The sequence below is a fragment of the Mchenga conophoros genome, linkage group LG18 (assembly GCF_057382185.1).
Source record: "Mchenga conophoros isolate Kocher_MC1m ecotype Shallow Benthic linkage group LG18, M_conophoros_male_GT1.1, whole genome shotgun sequence".
Taxonomy (NCBI): Eukaryota; Metazoa; Chordata; class Actinopteri; order Cichliformes; family Cichlidae; genus Mchenga; species Mchenga conophoros.
The window spans coordinates 23,960,403-23,977,207 of record NC_140543.1 but is presented as its reverse complement, the minus strand read 5'-3'; the positions used below and the strand labels follow the sequence as shown (position 1 = coordinate 23,977,207).

At 42.2% G+C, this 16,805-nt stretch overlaps 2 protein-coding genes across 12 annotated transcripts in view; one reads left to right on the top strand and one right to left on the bottom strand.

The window, feature by feature from the left end:
• LOC146553815 (SPRY domain-containing SOCS box protein 4-like) overlaps positions 1–16,805 on the top strand; it is an 87,419-nt gene that overhangs the window by 65,342 nt on the left and 5,272 nt on the right. The window lies entirely within an intron of this gene.
• LOC146553816 (GTPase IMAP family member 7) lies at positions 2,134–4,235 on the bottom strand. Of its 2 annotated transcripts, XM_085254556.1 has the most exons (3): positions 4,052–4,194; positions 2,589–3,600; positions 2,134–2,537 (listed from the first exon to the last, which is right to left on the bottom strand). In XM_085254556.1, exons 1-3 carry the CDS (start codon positions 4,125–4,127, stop codon positions 2,417–2,419), a joined length of 1,209 nt encoding a protein of 402 aa, XP_085110682.1. In that variant the 5' UTR covers positions 4,128–4,194; the 3' UTR covers positions 2,134–2,416. The 2 variants fall into 2 exon arrangements, with proteins under 2 accessions (XP_085110682.1, XP_085110681.1); XM_085254555.1 differs by having other exon boundaries at positions 2,134–3,600; positions 4,052–4,235.

The window sequence follows — 16,805 nt, the reverse complement described above, 5'->3', positions numbered from 1 at the left end:
GACTAACATTAAACGTTAGTTAAGGGAGATGCTATGTTAGATGTTAAGGAAACACTGTCGTAGTCATGACCATGTCATTTGAGGTGAGCACTAGCATTTAAGTACACGCTGAGCCTGTCATTGACAGTGAGTCTGTGCAGATATACTAAAGCTGAGTTTGTGACCGGGCTACAGCTTTATCGGACGCCACTCATACCTCTTGCTGCTCGAGCGGAGCACATTCCAGCGCTAAAAGTCAAAGATATTTCAGCTTTTAGCTCACCAGTGCTGCACATTAAATGGGTTGTCAGTTGTTTCATAGCAACAGCAGTGGCCCAGACGAGTGCTCACCTCAAGCAGCTATTGGAGCCAGACAAATAAAAGGTGCAGAGGGTTATTTATAGCTCCACGTCATTCACTATATTACTATTAAAGGTGAACGCCTTTCCAATTCTTCTGTTTAATAATTTCACTTGTACTCTTTAACATTTCACAAGCACCTCTTATGTTGAAGTGTGGACTCCTGACCAATAGCGATCTGCTATTACATAACACTGATTGCAGATAAACCTTTCATTCACTAATTGGCAACTATTCCCAAAACACTTTGTTCCCAGCCACGGTTTGTCTTGATAAGGAATTTCACGGCATATTTAGAGCTGATAGTGCTCACCCAACCGTGTGTCAGACTTCATCTTGTGCAACGAAGTCCAATAAAAATCATAACAAGGTATCAAATTCCAGATGAGTTGCAATTTCGTCAGAGATGTCAACACAGAGACTTTGAAGGAGGAACTTTACTGTGTTATCAAATAGAAGATTACTGGCAGCAGTTACACACTAACAATTTTGTCAGCTCTAAGAACACGGCTGCGGGGTCAGCTGAAAGCTTTTATTGTTGGACCGACTGATTAAAAAAGGTCGTGATTTTTGGAAAAATAAAACTTTCCGGCGTTCGTTCGTTTTTTTTTAACTTTAGCAAGTGAGTTTGTATGTTAGGGCCCACCATTCATCCTAAAATAACTGGTTTTAATGGGCCTCTGACATCAATGTTCAGAGGTAGCAAGGTGGGTTAGTTTTAAAGCAATCTCTATTAAAAGGAGTTTATGACATTTTGTATTTAAACTCATAAACTCGATCACTGATAGATCACACAGTCTGCCTGGGAAGAGGTGACTGCTGAAAGCATCTGGTGTAACGTTTGGTTCCAGTGAAGCTCTGTAAACACAAATCTCAGCAGCTCATGTCTGGAGACAGCAGACTTCTTGGACCAAATTAATATCACAGCAGCTTTCTGTATCTAATTAAAAGAAGCGGCAGGATGAAAACAAATGCAGCGTCTGAACGCTCACTAATTAATACAGTGTTGAAAATCTTTGCATTGCTTCAAAAATGGCAAAGAAATGAAAAACAAAAAACAAATTTTTATGAATAGTTGGGTTGGATTTATTTTTTCTTAACAATCTGAACAGTCTGGAGCTCTCCTAATGAAATATTTATCTGAATATGTGCATTTGAAATGGCCTTTTCTGGTCACGCCTGGTGTCTTGGGCAGACAGTGACCTCGCTGCTTACGGCACAAATGACCTCGCACGGCATCATGACTGCGAGCCAGAGATGAGAATTAACAGTCTGTCAGTCGAAGAGAGACGGCAATCCCCTGAAGCCAATTGACAGTTTGCTGAGATTTAATGAAATGGGTGGCACAGCACACGTCCCTCGGCTTAGGCTGAAAACCTCGAATGGAGTGACAGTGCCTCAATTTTATTTACAAATTGAAAATCTAAAAATATAAGAGGGGAAAATAATGAGAGCGGTGTTAAGAAAGCATCCTCCTTTATCAGAGTTCATCCGCTAACTTTTTCTCCAGATAGCAGAGTTTCTTTATTTGTGTCTGTTTACCCCAAGAAGGGAAATTGGATTTTAATTACTCGAGTGCAAGAGTGCTGCAAATATTTTTAAAATTAGGAACTGTTGCAACAGTTTGGAGATGTGCATAATTAGAAAAGTGAGGACTGAAATCACACAGTGTCTCACATTCCTGATGATTTTAGAAGCAGACTGGTATATGTGCAGTTATAACCAATGGAACCAATGACTGACACGCAATGCAAATGGAAAAAAAAACAGTATTTATTTAATGACTTGATACCATTTTAGTCCTTTAAATACACTCGGTGAGTAGTTTGACATTTTTTTGGGACATACACTTCCTTCCCACTCTCATGTCTATACTAAATATAAATGTGAAGCCAGTTGGCTCAGCTTTGTGAAGGCAGTCTTTGTAAACGGCCTGTGGCTGCGTGTAGGTCTGTGAAGACCCGGATTTGTTCTCTTGTTTATTTTCTCATGGGTGATCACATGACAAGAGTTTTTGTTACAGCACACGAGAGTAAATGACCAGATGTTGTTGTTGGAGTTGGTGGTTATTACTGCCTTAGGCCAGCCTCCTGATTGGCTTTAAAACTAACCTTGGACCCCCACTGGGCCAACATGAAGTCACTGTTCCAGTCTTTACCTCAGTGTTCTCCTCATCCAGCTGCCCCCTCATCTTTTCTCTCTCCTCCTCTTCTTCTCTCTCCCTCCCGCTCTCCGAGCTCGTATCCCACCTCTCCTCCTCACTGCTCAGTCTCATCAGCTCCACCTCGACTCCCTCTTCTCGCTCTTCCCCTGTGTTTATCTCCCTCTGCACACATCCCTCCTTGTTCTCTAGCTCTTTCTTTCGGCTTTGTTCCTGCTCTTCAGCCTCCAAACTCTGCTGTTGTTCTGGCTCCACTTCTGCCTTTGTCTCTGCCGTCTTTTGTTTTCTCCTCGCACTTCCCACTTCTGTCTGTGCCTCGAGCAAAGCTCTCAGCTGCTGCTCTCTGCGTTTCCATTCCTCCTCCAGCCTTTGGTACATGTGAAAGGAGAAGTGCCACCCCCCGTTCTCCTCCAGCATATCCTCCACTTTGCTCAGCAGCTCTCTCACTTGCTGCTGCTCTCCTTCTCGTCTCCTATCCAGCTCGCCTCCGGTGCTCACCCCTCGTGCTTCTTTGTCAGTTTTCTTCAGCCAAGTCCATTCCTGTCTCCTTCCACTTCTGTTCACCTCCTGCTTTAGTCCCCCCTGCGTGCAATTAACAGCTGCCTTGTTATCCAGCACATGGTATCGATAGTGACATTTCTCCATCAGCCACTTCAGAGCAGGGCCACCTGTTTGGATGTGCTCCTGTACGCTGCAGCCTTTTTCTTTTAGCAAGTCTCCAAAAGTGAACAACACCATTGTGTGTCTCCAGACAGCAGAGGTGAAGATTTCCATCCTTCTCTCTACTGCTTTCCTCTCAGACTCGGTAAAGTCCATAAGAGGAATCACTAACAGAACCACATGAGGCCCCTCAGTTCCACACAGCGATAATGCTCTCAGGAGTTCAATTTTCTCCTCTTTGGGAACAAAGTCCTCAGATGTTCCCCAGCCCTGTGCATCCACCACGGTCAAATGGCGTCCAGCAGTGACAGCACCAGCTGCTGCACTGGCCCCTCCTCCTCTCGTGTCAAAAACCCGCCCTCGACCCAACAGGGTGTTACCCGTGGAGCTCTTCCCTGTCCTCCTGGGACCAAGCAGCAAAGCTTTGAGTGCGCGTGATGCTGTTGGAAAGAAAAGGGCAAGAAAACTTTGAATCCAAAGGCCTGAGTTCAGTGTGCTTGTTATAGATTTGTCAATTGCTAAAGTCAAGAAAGGTAGAGTGCAGTGAGTGGCAGGAGTGACTCATACTCGCCCACTTGTAATCATATTTTACACCTCATATGAATCATATCCATTTCACTGTCTTGGAGAGATTTGAAACAACACTCAGGCTTTTCTGCATCTTTCTTCCCTTCAGTGTTTTGCACACTGGAGGTTTGTTACTAACAGATGCCTGCTGTTATCTTTAACAGCAAAACAATATCTGAAAAACTAAAGCCCGCTCAGTCAAAACGTCATGCACAAATTCTGGTCTTAGATTTGCCTGCAGAAATTTTTATTATTATTATTATTATTATTTAACTTTTGTGAAATCTCGTCACAAATACGCCTTCTAGGATTGCAATTACTTACTTGCATGCATAGGTGTGTTCCACCAGCTCTCCATTGCGGGTGATTTCCAGATGTAGCTAGTATAAGTTTCCTCCATAACAACTTTGGTACCACAGCGGGGATTCCTGAATCCAGCTTCCCAGGATAAACAGCCTGTAACATGAAGAGTGTTGAGCAGTGCAGTCTGGCAGAGCGGATACTCCATCCACTTATGAAGTTTGACAAATGCACCTCCCAGTTTTTATTGCTCTCTTGATATTCCTGAGAATGATTAAACCATCAAATCGTTTATGATTTCCGTCAGTTTGTTTTTAACAATTATTTTGTTTTTTAACTTTTGAAATTTGTTTATTTCCTACACCAAGATTTAAATGTACAATAATGTACAAGCAGCGTTGTTGCATTACAGCATAATGGAGATGGTAAGCTTGCATCAATTAAATGTGAATGGCTTCCTGTATGTAGGGACACTGCAGTAGAAGCTGCAGCACAATAACAGCATGCGCAGATTTACTATAAGCGATCGAATGTAGGTTTACATGTTTTACTTGCATAACTTTCTAAAACGTTTTAATACTTAAGTCGATGCATTTTTACTCTAAAGGCCAAAATGAGTCCTTCGTATTACTGCTATTTTTGTTTTTGTCTTAGTAAATTATTAATATATGAAGTGGTAAACATCCTCATCACCTGAATTAAAAAAGTTCATTTCCTTGACAGATTGCTCATCGACTTACTCGCCCCGCTTTACTTCCGTTTTTTTGTTTTTTTTGTCTTACAGGTTTTATGATTTTACAGCTTGTTTTGATCATAAACCTCTCTGTCTCTGCTGCGTAATGTCCGGGCTCACGTGCCGTGCGTCTCTAACCTTAATCTGAGCACGTGCACCTCACAGATAACAGTGTACTCGGACTGTGAACACATGCCTGCAATTTTGCGTCAGCCTGTGTTGTTTTTGTGCGTGAGCAGCAGCACTATTGATTGTTACAGTTTTCCATTATCTAAAGCTAAAGTCAGCACAGCTAAACTTAACATGATGTCAGAATGATCAGTAATAGTATATTATAAGGCTCTGAAACCTGAGATGTGCTGCATTTCTCCTTTAAAATTGTCTTGCTCACAGTTTAGGCCATTGTGCTGGATGAACATGAACATGGACTTGCTGCGTTTAGCAGCATTTTGTGTTCTAGGTGCAAATAGAGGCGCAACATTAAAGATAATCAAGTGAAGATATTTTAACTTTTCTTGTAAATTAGCTGATTTCTAAATTAGAACCACAGAGGTGGATTACAATCCCAGGTTAGATTCCAGGGTTCAGTCTCCATCACTTCTGTCTCTCTTATCTCTCTGTTTTTGCACCTGATCCCCTTTTTTGTTTTGCACCTGATGCTTGTGTGTGTGTGTGTGTGTGTGTGTGCGTGCGTGCGCGTGTGTGTGTGTGTGCGTGTGTGTGTGCGTGCGTGCGTGCGCGTGCTGGGGGAATCCATGCTCTGACCTGAGAGGTTAAGCCAGTGAAGGATCAGCTGGGTTTTTAGCTCAGTCTGTTTCTATTAGGTCGGTGGCAAAGGAGTGCCTGCTGAATGTGTGCACGTGTAAGAACTCATGTTTGTTTACAGGAAGTGTCAATGCCTGTGTTTGTGTGTGTGTGTGTGATGATCCTTGAGTTGCCTTGAGGCTACAGGAACAGCAGCCTTTTCCACACATATGCTGTCCCCAAACTTTCCTCGCTTCTTCTTCTTTTCTTTTTTTTAATTTGTTTTGAACTTTGATCTGCTTCTTCTTCTACTGCTTTGTTTTTCTCCCTCTGTCGTCCTTCTTTTCTTCTGGCACACACACAAACACACAGCGACCTTCCTAATTGTGCATATAATTAGGTTACTCTCTCTAATGAGGCTGCCCATCTTTGAAATTCTGAAATAGTGTTTACACAGCACATTACATCTGTTAATGTGCTAAAGCCAGGCACTCTCTGTCTAGGTTTGTTTAATTATTCAGTTGTTTTAAAAGCATTTATCCATAAGAAATAGATTATGGACTCTCCTATAATCCATTGATTGGTTTGTGTTACAGGGAACGCCAGCTTTCTATTATCACAGCCACAGTGAGCAGTAGGAGGAATACACTGAAATAGCAGATGTTGGTGTCTGAACCATAGAAACATTCCCAGTAGCATCAGCCAATCATTTATACAGTTATTCAGTCTTTCTGTGAATTTGTTATTTTTGTTGCATCTTTGGTATTTTCTCATCTAAAAAGAGATTTTTTTATATCCACTTTTACATTAATAACCTTATTAATTAGTTAATAATATGCCGCAGATACTCCTTGTCATCTGTTCTCTCTGGCTGTTCCTCTATCCATCTACTCTTTTAAGCTGGAGCCTATACAAGCTGTTATAGGACACCCTGTGCAGGTTACAACTGTAGCACACTCAGATTAGATATGTGTGTAAGTGATCCAGTGTCATCATGTTACTCAATAAGTTGTTGTGAACTGCACCATTTCACACCATTAACACATGTTTTTGGCCACTGGGCTATTGTAAGTACGACTTTAACGGCATTTTATGAAAACCATGGCTAATTAGCTAAATGCTAACGAGGTTAATGGGAACAGTAAGACTAAATTGAAGCAGTAAGAGTTAAATTCAAGCAAAAAAGTAGCTAAAAGATGCTAAAATGCTGTGTAGACTGGTTATTCTGGCTTGAAGTAATAATGTCCTTGACATATCTTACACAGGTTAAATGCACAGTTTGAAAAATCCCGAGTCTTCAGTCTCTTTACACACAAGGTCTGGGTCTCTTAATTTAAGATGTTCTTAGTAAATTATGCCAACGATTTCCTCTAAAATTGAGATTTGTATGACTAAAGCCGCCTTCCTGCAGTTCAAGGGGATCTGAGGGTCAGACAGGCCCACTGTGCTCTGTCTCTACCTATTTATCACTCTCACTCTGTCGAGTCCACCCTTCCCTCTTATCTCACGACCTCTTCACATCTTTCTCTGCTTCATCTACTTTGCTCTTTTTACCTCTTCTTCACCCCTTCCCTTGCTCCCTTTATTCCTGTCTACCGCTCTCTTACATCTTCTGTTCTTCCCTCTCTCTTATCTCTCTGCCTGCCTTCCCAGAGGAGACGGTAAACAGTGGATTTACAGTAATGGTAAAAAGAGAGCAGGGCTTAAAAAAGAAGCACCACTGTGGCTTGTGTTACCACCAGCTCCGCTGTACCGGCCAGCTCTGCCCACAGTGCCCATCTTTCTGCGTGACACTAATGTGGCCGGTAAGACGTGAGTCATACCACTGACGATTTAAAGTTACCCAAACATTTCAAGGAGGAGTTTGCTCTAGGAGGACTTGAAAAACAAAGGATTTGTCTGTGTGGGACGGGCTTAGAACAACTTTGTTTGTAGCCATTAGTGCTCCCAACTCGTGGCTGCATCCCCCCCCACCCCCCATTTTTTAGTATGAAAGCGTTTTCTAACAAATCCTCCATGGATTGTTGCAACATTACAGCATTAGTTCTGCACAGTGGCGTCTTCAGTGTGTCCTAAAGTGTGATAGTGGTAAAAACTGTTGGTGTCACACAATGAACTGGGGAAGCAGATGCCACCGGAGGTACATTAGTAACTTCTCTCCATGTCTGTGAAGGATGTTTGGCAAAGTTCAGCTTCTAGTGTTTGCAGAGGAGTCGGAGAATAAAGAAACACCTCCCGCTAATCCTCGTCTTTGCTGTTTTTGTTTTTGTTGTGACGTTTGAATCTGGTTATTTTATACAAATTCTCTTTGTTGTGTCATAACGAATAATTTAAACCCACTTTCTCATTACTGGCTAGGCTCAGATTTGTCAATTTAAATATTTATAAGCTGTTTTTACTGCACTGCTCGCCTCCCAGAAGATCTAAGCAGGCTTTATATTTAATATTCTGCACTGATTTGTTCTACATACAATGTGAAAGTCACACTCTTGGGGGGAGCATATAGTAAAAGCAATGCACTGAGACTCAGACCGGGCAGGAAGCTGTGCAGCAGGGCTATTAAAACAAGGGAAGTATCTGATAGACCGGATTTTAAATGGGATAAAGATTCAGCGCCTCGAGAATCAATTTTTTCTTTCTGTCTCGAAACAGCCTCACACTTAAAGCTTCTGTGTCGTGATAATCTGCTGACTTTCTGGTTTGATGTAGCCAGAAACTTGGCCCACTATTAGAAAGATTTAAAATATGTAAAAAGTAGTTTAAGCATATCAAGCCTTATGTTTAGGCTTGAGGACAAGAAACAGCACGGGAAAGACTCCAGTCCGGCCCACTGGACGACTCTGGAAAACTCTGGACTTAAAAATCTATTTTAATAATTTTTATGGGTGCTTTTTTTTCTTGGCTGATAAAGACCTCTCCCATGGCCATACATCAAAGTAATTAAGTAAAAAAAAAAATTAAATGACAAAATGACTATTTAATGACCATAGGCTATAGAAGTTTTTTTCTTTTGGGCCACAATCCTGTTTTATAATTACAGCAAAGTGTGGGAAATGAGCTGCCAGGACGGTTTTGGTAATTCTTCACATTTTCTTCTCACATTTTAAGCACAAAGAACCACACTAGCACATATCTTTTATTTACTACTGCAGGATTTATTTTTTTTTTTTAATCATTGAAGAAAAACTAACACATACTGTTGAAATTTCACTTCTTTTGTTATATTAAGATTTCTGTAGTTGAACTGGTCCAGCCCACAGTTGATCAATATGGGCTTTATGTGGTCCACGATGTAATTTGAGTTTGTCATGCATTTACATTAACTGTAAAACGTGATCCTCACATTGTCGTGTCTGCTTGTGCACGAGAAGTACTGCTGCAAAAACACCGCAGAGATGGTTTAGAGTTGTTTGGTATCTATGGAAAGATTCTGCAAATACTTTTACAACCTTGCCCATGAGCTCGAGTGAAGGTTGAGTATACAGATGGGCTTGACCTGGTGCATACGTAATCAGGCCGTGAAGCGTGGTCACGTAGCGATCACATGAACACTCATGGGCCAAAGATCAATATGTTGACAGGCTTTTGAAGTTTTTAGTTTTCAGGGATGTAAATATGTTTTTCTGCCAGAACCTCAAAGAATCTCATCTGCACGTTATATGCACTGTGAATGTAAGCAGCCTTACACAGCCTTTTCTACAAGGGGAAAATAGAAGCGTAAATTAGCAAGGAGGCTATTTAAATCAGAAAGTCAAAAGTTATGGTAATTATCTTCTGTATTAAAATGTACTTAAGATCAGTACCCACCCCTGCCATGTGCTTGAGTGGACTTATTTGCCCTTGAGCAAGCTCAAAGGCTGTGCATGTGGACGTGCGTGTGCATTCTGTATTTGTTTTCTTCACACCGTTTGAGTGTTTCTGATCTTTTGTGATTTGGGGGATGTGTGTCTGTTTGCCACTTTGATTTCCTGCATTTGTGTTTCCCTCGGTAATGTGTGCTCTTTGCATCCGTTTTTCTACCTGTCAACATTTTTGCAAGACAGTTTGTGCGTTTCCTTTGAGTAAATGTGTGGTTTTGTTTTTGTATTTCATGTTAACAGGAAAACAGTCTGCGGCTATGTGATAGTTTGGTTTTAGATTAGGAGAGGGGAAAAAAACCCAGCAGGTGTGACATATACCAAGGGGTCACATTATAGAACTGTTGTTACTCTGTGTATATGTACACAAGCTTAGGAGCGAGCTTTGGGATTTTGCATCAACCCACATTCTAGCTCTGCCACCATGTGAAAACCTTGCAACTGCAAGTTTATTCATTTTCATATTGTATTGGCTTTAATTAAAGGATTAAAGGATTACATGCTCCTCTAAATTCTTCAACCTCTTGGGCTTAGCAAGCACTTCCTAAACAAACTGGATAATGATTAAAAACTGCACTGTCATCAGGCACAATGCAGACCTGTTTTTTTTTTTCTGTCTCTTGTAGACATTTTGAGATAATGCTGCTCTCAGCCAACAGCAATAAATTCTTATATGCCAGGAAAGATCAAACACGGTGACCTTAGAGAGTATGAAGAGGGAAGAGGATAAACTGTAGAGTGTGAAAGTGGAAGCAGAGAAGAAAGCAAGCAGAGGGGCTTCTCCTTTGCGGATAGAAGAGCGTCGCTGGAGAAAAGAGCGGAGAGGTGTATTGTTACAGATGAGATGAAGCCGTGGCAAATGGAGGGAGGAAGACTTGAGGGAGAGACAAAGGAAACGATCATGTTTTAGTTAGACGTTTCCTCTCTGTGTAATGTGTGCATCTGTCTTCTCCACCCACTTTGGTTTATGCAGTTTGTGGTTTTACACAACTTAGTTAACTGCAAAATAATGCTGGGAAAATAGCATGCAAGTATAAATGTGGTCACCAAAAGGAGGAAATTTGGTTTCTTCAGTGACCACAACCCTACATTAGTGCTCCTTAACACTCCTGAGATGAAACCTCCCAGAAATCTAAGTATATATATATGTTGTGTTGATTAGCACCTAGTTAAACCTCTGTGCAATAAAAAGTAATAGGGTTTAAAGTGTAAAGATTGCTTATCTTGCTAATGCAAAAGCCCGTGTTCACAGCTCTGACAGTACATGCATGAACTCAAGAAGTCTTCTGTGTTTCCTGCGTTTCAGTAAAAGAAGCTTCTTCTCAGTTTCACTCAGAGAGCAGAGCAGTGCAGTTACTGCATCGCGCAAGTATAAACGCAGCCAGCGCTCATACCTTCAGTGGTTTCTTAAATCACTTCAGTTTAAACGTACGCACTGGTGTTAAACCTGCTGAGGAGCCAGAGCTACTACTGTAGCTGCTTCTGAGTCCAAGCTGTTTCAGCACTCTATAATTCCTCTTTATCAACATTCAAATCACATGAAGTGATGTCACCGCACTGCCGTCCAAACTATTGGAAACAGCACTCAGCTGAGCGACTGTGTCGTCTTTGAGCCATGGTAGTAATAAGTGAAGGTGTTTCACCTCTCATCCAAGAGTCTTGTTCAGTTCAGTTCAGGTTGAACACTCATTGCTTGAAAAGTGATGGAAAGGGAACAACACCAAGAGTTCACCATGAACAGGAAAAGTGCGAAGTAATATTTTTAAAAATATATCATGAGAAGCACAGATCGTGACTGCAGTGGATCATTTTCACTGTTTTTAACACTTGGGTCCACCACAGCTCTTTGTATGTTATCACTTTACTCTTCTCTGCATCTGGAAAAAGGACCAACAACAACACAAGCAGGAAGCCCACAGACCAGTTGTTTGTAACAGCGGTGTTAATTTTGACAGAAAACTGATTCAGTGTGAGTCACAGTCTAAAATGTCATTTAGTTTTAGTCATAATTTAGAGAGCGAAATTCTTTTAGTTTAAATTGACTACCGTATTTTCACGACTAGGGATGGGTACCGGTGTCCGGTGCCATGATGGCACCGGTTCTGACATAAACGGTAGTAACCAGACCGAAAAGCAGCGCACATTTCGGTGCTTTATTTCGGTGCTTTTTTTTCCTGAGCTGTGATACACTTCTAGCCAATCATTTTATGTTTCCGAGGATAGTAGGCAGGCCCAGGTACGTACGTTCTTTTAGAGCAAACTCAGCAGCCTGCAACAAGTGCTTTAAGCTGATACTGTGATACTGTCAAAGGAGGTAACACCTCAAATCCGATGAAACACCTGGCGACGCATAGCGTTTTTTTTAAAAGCCCAGAAATGCGCCGTATTTGATAGCTTGCTGCGAGACCTCACACCGAGCGCATCTACTGCGGGTGGGTTGCCTGTTATGCAACATCCCCCAAAAACACGAAGAGGAGAGTCCTGGCCCCTAGCCCTGCCAGTGTAGCATAAATGATGACGGATGATGATGGCAGCAGCAGCCGTTCTTCTCTGCGTGAGTAGCTAAATGTTGTTCGTGTGTAATTTACGTTGAGTAGGCTAACCACGTTATTACATTAATGCATGTAAGGTGAACTAGCAAACATCATCATAGCTACATGCGGCTGTCTTCTTGTTTGATGGCAGATACTCCCTTCACCCTGGCCAAAAGGGCTAAAATGACCAAAGAAAAAGTGGAAAACCGTTAAACATGAGAGGTTTTTGGACAAAGTTTGTGTTTTTTCCATTGTTTAAGCACTGCTTCCAGCCAAGAATCATACCATATATGCCCCATAGCTGCAGAAAAGGCTAACATTGTTATCTTTTTACAAAAAACCAGCTGAGCATGAGAGGTTTTTGGACCAATTTTGTGTTCTCTATTCTTTAAGCACCGGTTTGAGCACCGTTTGAGCACCGGCACCGTTTCAAAAGTACCGATTTGGCACCGGTATCGGATAAAACCTAAACGATACCCATCCCTATTCACGACCATAAGGCGCACTGTGCTAAAAGGCGCAGTCTCAGTTATGTGTGCCCTTACTGTATTTAACACACACATAAGGCGCACTGGACCATAGGGCGCATACAAGTACCGTATGCGTATTTAAAAATAAAGCGGGAGCAAACCTGAATTCGGTACCTTACTCACATTTCTATTGCCGGTAATCGTCATCATCAACAACACACAAGCATACAAGTGTGCGTATTTAAAAATAAAGCAGGAGCAAAACAAAGTTTGGTACTCACATTTTTATCATCAATCAAACCCATCGAAGTCCTCATCCTCTGTGTCTGAATTGAACAGCTGCGCTAAATCTCCATCAAACATGCCAGGTTCACTGTCTTCACCGTCAGAGTCACTTTCCGTGCCGTGCGGCTCCTCGGAAACGATGCCGGCTTTTGCGAAAGCTCGAACAACAGTGCCAGCAGACATGTTAGCCCAAGCATCTACAATCCATTGGCAAATTGTGGCGTAACTCGCCCGGCGCTGCCTTCCACTCTTAGTGAAACTGTGGTCTCCACCGGTCATCCATCGCTCCCAGGCCGCTCGCAGCCTTACTTTGAACGGGCGGTTCACACCGATGTCCAGCGGTTGGAGTTCCTTTGTCAGGCCTCCTCCCGGAATGACAGCAAGCTCACAGTTCATTTGCTTCACAAGTTTTTTCACATCGGCTGTGAGATGGGCACGCATAGAGTCACAGATCAACAGCGATGGTGATGCGTGGAAAAAACCACCTGGTCTCCTTACATACACCTCCCTCAGCCAGTCTTTCATCATTTCCTCATCCATCCAGCCCTTTTCATTTGCCTTAATGATGATTTCTGCTGGAAACTTCTCTTTAGGCAAAGTCTTTCGCTTAAAAATCACCATAGGCGGCAGTTTCTGTCCATTAGCATGGCAGCCAAGCACAACAGTAAAAGAAGACTTTTCATACCCCGTTGTGCGTATCGCTACCTTGCTGGTCCCCTGCTTCTCCACAGTGTGACTCACCGGGATGTCAAAAGTGAGCGGGACCTCGTCCATGTTAGTGATGTGGCTGGGCTGGATGTTTTTGTCGCCGATGTGTTTGCTGCAGTAGGAGCGGAAGATGGCCAGCTTTTCCTTATAATCCGCTGGAAGTTGCTGCGCTACCGTAGTCCCGGTCCTGATGGAAAAATGGCACCGTTTCATAAAACGAAAGCACCAAGACGGACCTCCTTGGAAATGTTCAATGTTCATCTCTTCAGCTAGTGAAACTGCTTTTAGCCGAATGGTGACCGTCGAAACGCTTCTCCCGCTCGCGCTTTGCTCGATGATCCACCGCTCGAGTCTTTCCTCCAACTCGGGCCACCTCGCCTTATGTCCGCGGAAACTCAGCTGCGTTTTCTTGACCTGCCGGAGCTTGTTTTCCAGCTTCCTCCATTTGCGAACCATCGATTCGTTAATCTTAAATTCTCTCGCCGCTGCTCGATTTCCATGTTCCTCCGCGTAGCTGATGGCCTTCAGTTTAAACTGTGCTTCGTAAGCGTGTCTCTTTGCCATTTTCAGGGTTGTTAAAACAACGATGTCCTGCATAATGCACATACCTGTTCTTTTATACAGGTATGTGCGATTGTCCCGGTATATACGATCAACGCCCACACTTCACCCTTTAACGTTCTCATGGTGTTCTCTACTACGTCCTCCTTACAACACATAGGGCGCGCCGCACTTTTTGAAGAAAATCTAAGACTTTTAAGTGCGCCTTATGGTCGTGAAAATACGGTAAATATCAGAAGATTATAGTAGACCATATCTAAAGTTGATTCAGTGGACTAAAATATAAAGTGTAGAGATTTGCAGTGTACACACAGATTTATTTTCCTGTTTATCAAATGCAAATTGTGTCCACATGTCGACCCTTCTGTTCCTCCCAACAAGTGTTGACATTTCGTCGCATTTTCATGAGAAGCAGGCAGCTAGTTGTGCCCAGCCTCCTACCCCGTTTTTCAGTGGCACATCAAATGAAGCACATCCAACCTTACTGCAAATAGAGAGCACTTCTGATTGGATGACTTTAAAACTCAAGACTTTTCTGCATAGCTTTGACATGATCTCTCCAAAACACTTCCATCTAATTTTTATTCCTCGACAAAAGTATCTGTACATATTATCATAGTTTGTGTTCGTGCATTACTTTTTATTCAGTTGTTGTTTTTGTCAGCAAGAAAAAGCGGTCGTTGATGAAAACCTTGACGTACGTAACACCGTGACAGTAAAAAAAAAGCTAAAACTCTGCAGAACCATATTTCCCCTCATGATTCGTTAAGGGTCGCATGAGCCGAGGTGTGAATCGAGTCGAGGACTTTACGGTCAGAGGAGCCAAAGTGTGGTCGCACCTCGGCTGGAACTCCCCGTTAGACTTGAGAAATTGATGAAGGTTCTCAGATGAGTACCTGGAATTCAAATGGATAAGACCTTTGTGGCCCTTGTGTGCTGCTTTACCACAACCCATGAGGACAGAAAGGGGACTGAGATGACTCAGTACGTGGTGAAGTAATGTAACACAAAAGCTGCATCCTGTTGGTTTCCTTACTGAAAAGCATAGTGGTTTATGTGGGTCTGTGTGATGACAGCATCTTGTTATTGCAGTGTCAGGCTAACAAAAGTTTTAAGACAAGCTAGCATGATACAGACATATCTGCCATATCATCCAAGCAGATATTTGTTGGTTTTACATGCACAATAACATTTAAAACATATCCAGTATCAGTATTAACTAGCTAAACTTGCTTGCTGGATTCCAGTCAGAGGGAAATATAAGCAAACTTTTCCACCCAGATGTTAAATGTAATGTTGGAAGTTTCTTCATTTTCTGTCAGCACTTGTAGGCGTTACAAAGCTGTGTAGGTAGTCGATGATGCCATTTCCTTCAGAGCAGGCTCTCAAATGTGAGACAGCTAAAACTGTGAGAAACGCCCAAACGGAGTGTTAAAGCTTTGTTACCAGAAATATATTCAAAAGGTTTCACCAAAAAAACAAAAAAAATAGACAGCAGCTGCAGGTCACTGTGGTGGGTTGGTTTTTTTTCCTGAGACACAATACTGAAAAGTATTTCCTCCTGCCTCAGACCCTTTTTTCCGAGCGTTTCAGCATTCATCTGTCTGTCAGAATTTATTCAGCATCTGCTCGTCCTCTCAGGTCAGTTTTTACATCCATCATAAAAGTAATGCTGCTGTTGCCATTTTCACCCTCTCTCCTATTATCATTTTCTACAGACAATAAATTCTGCTCTCCGTCGCTGTGCGCCGCATCTCATTACAGGCGCCATGTCCCACTGTGTGCCCCTATTACTGCTTGTTCCCATCGCATCAGACCCAGGGTCTCCATTCATATCCATATAAAATGTCTAATCAGGGAACAAGTTCCAGACTGGCTGGGGTCGCGTCACACGTCGCATCAATCTGATATCGTCTAGTCACTTTCATCAGTAAACCATCTCGCTGAATGTTCAACGAGGTTTGACATCTTTGTAGAAAATAGATGAGATTGTGGAGGAAGTAAAAGCAGCTGAAAGGTTGCGGGTTTGATTCCCAGCGCACACAGTCTGTGTTATAGACTCAATTTAGAAAGCAGATCGCTGAAGGAAATCACTTTTCCGATGTAATTGGACTTCAGGTGATATATTGGCAATATTTAGCGATGATATTTACTCCTGCAGCAGTTCAAAGCGTGATTCTTCTTGTGTAATGACACAGAGGGAAATTACCTACTACTCACTGTCTGCACTGAATCTCCTTATGAGCTTCTCCAAACACTCGAGGAGAAGCTTATAGGATAAAACATGATGGAAAATGTGTCATTAAGAATGAAATCTTGTCATTACTACACTAAGCTTTCCCACTGAAGTTATTAAGCCAAACTAATTACTTCTGTAATGCAATACAAGGCTATTATACACATCTGGAGGGCGTCTAATGATTTATGTGGCTTTTTTTTTTCAGCTTATAGTAAATAGCAGCCGCACAACCACCTAGAGCAAGCATAATAATATGAGCAGGCACCTGTATATCTCCTATTGAGTCCACACCTTTGATTTATTGGCCTATAAATACCTCATACACTGTAAAAGATTATATAAGAGTGTCAAATACCAGTGTGATATGAATGCTAATGATACAAGTACATTTACCTACTGGAGTGCTTAAAAAATAAATAAATTGTTACTGCTTTCAAGTTGTTTCTGTCTAAAAGCCTCCTCAGGCACCAGTGTAGCTCACCTGATTCACCTGTGTGCTGCAAGGCTGTTGGAAAATCCCAATTGGACCCTGGGCCATTTGTTTGCTCTCTTACCTTTCCTACCTACTCTGAAACTGTCCTGTCATTGATAAAGACCAAACAGAGAAAAATAATAAAATAAAAAGACTTTCTAGGATGTTTTGTAGC

Coding starts and splice junctions, on each gene's coding strand:
- LOC146553816 (XM_085254555.1), bottom strand. CDS start 4,235: ATGGAGTATCCGCTCTGCCAGACTGCACTGCTCAACACTCTTCATGTT. Junction 3,601..4,051: donor GAACACACCTATGCATGCAA/GTAAGTAATTGC, acceptor TCTTTCCAACAG/CATCACGCGCACTCAAAGCT.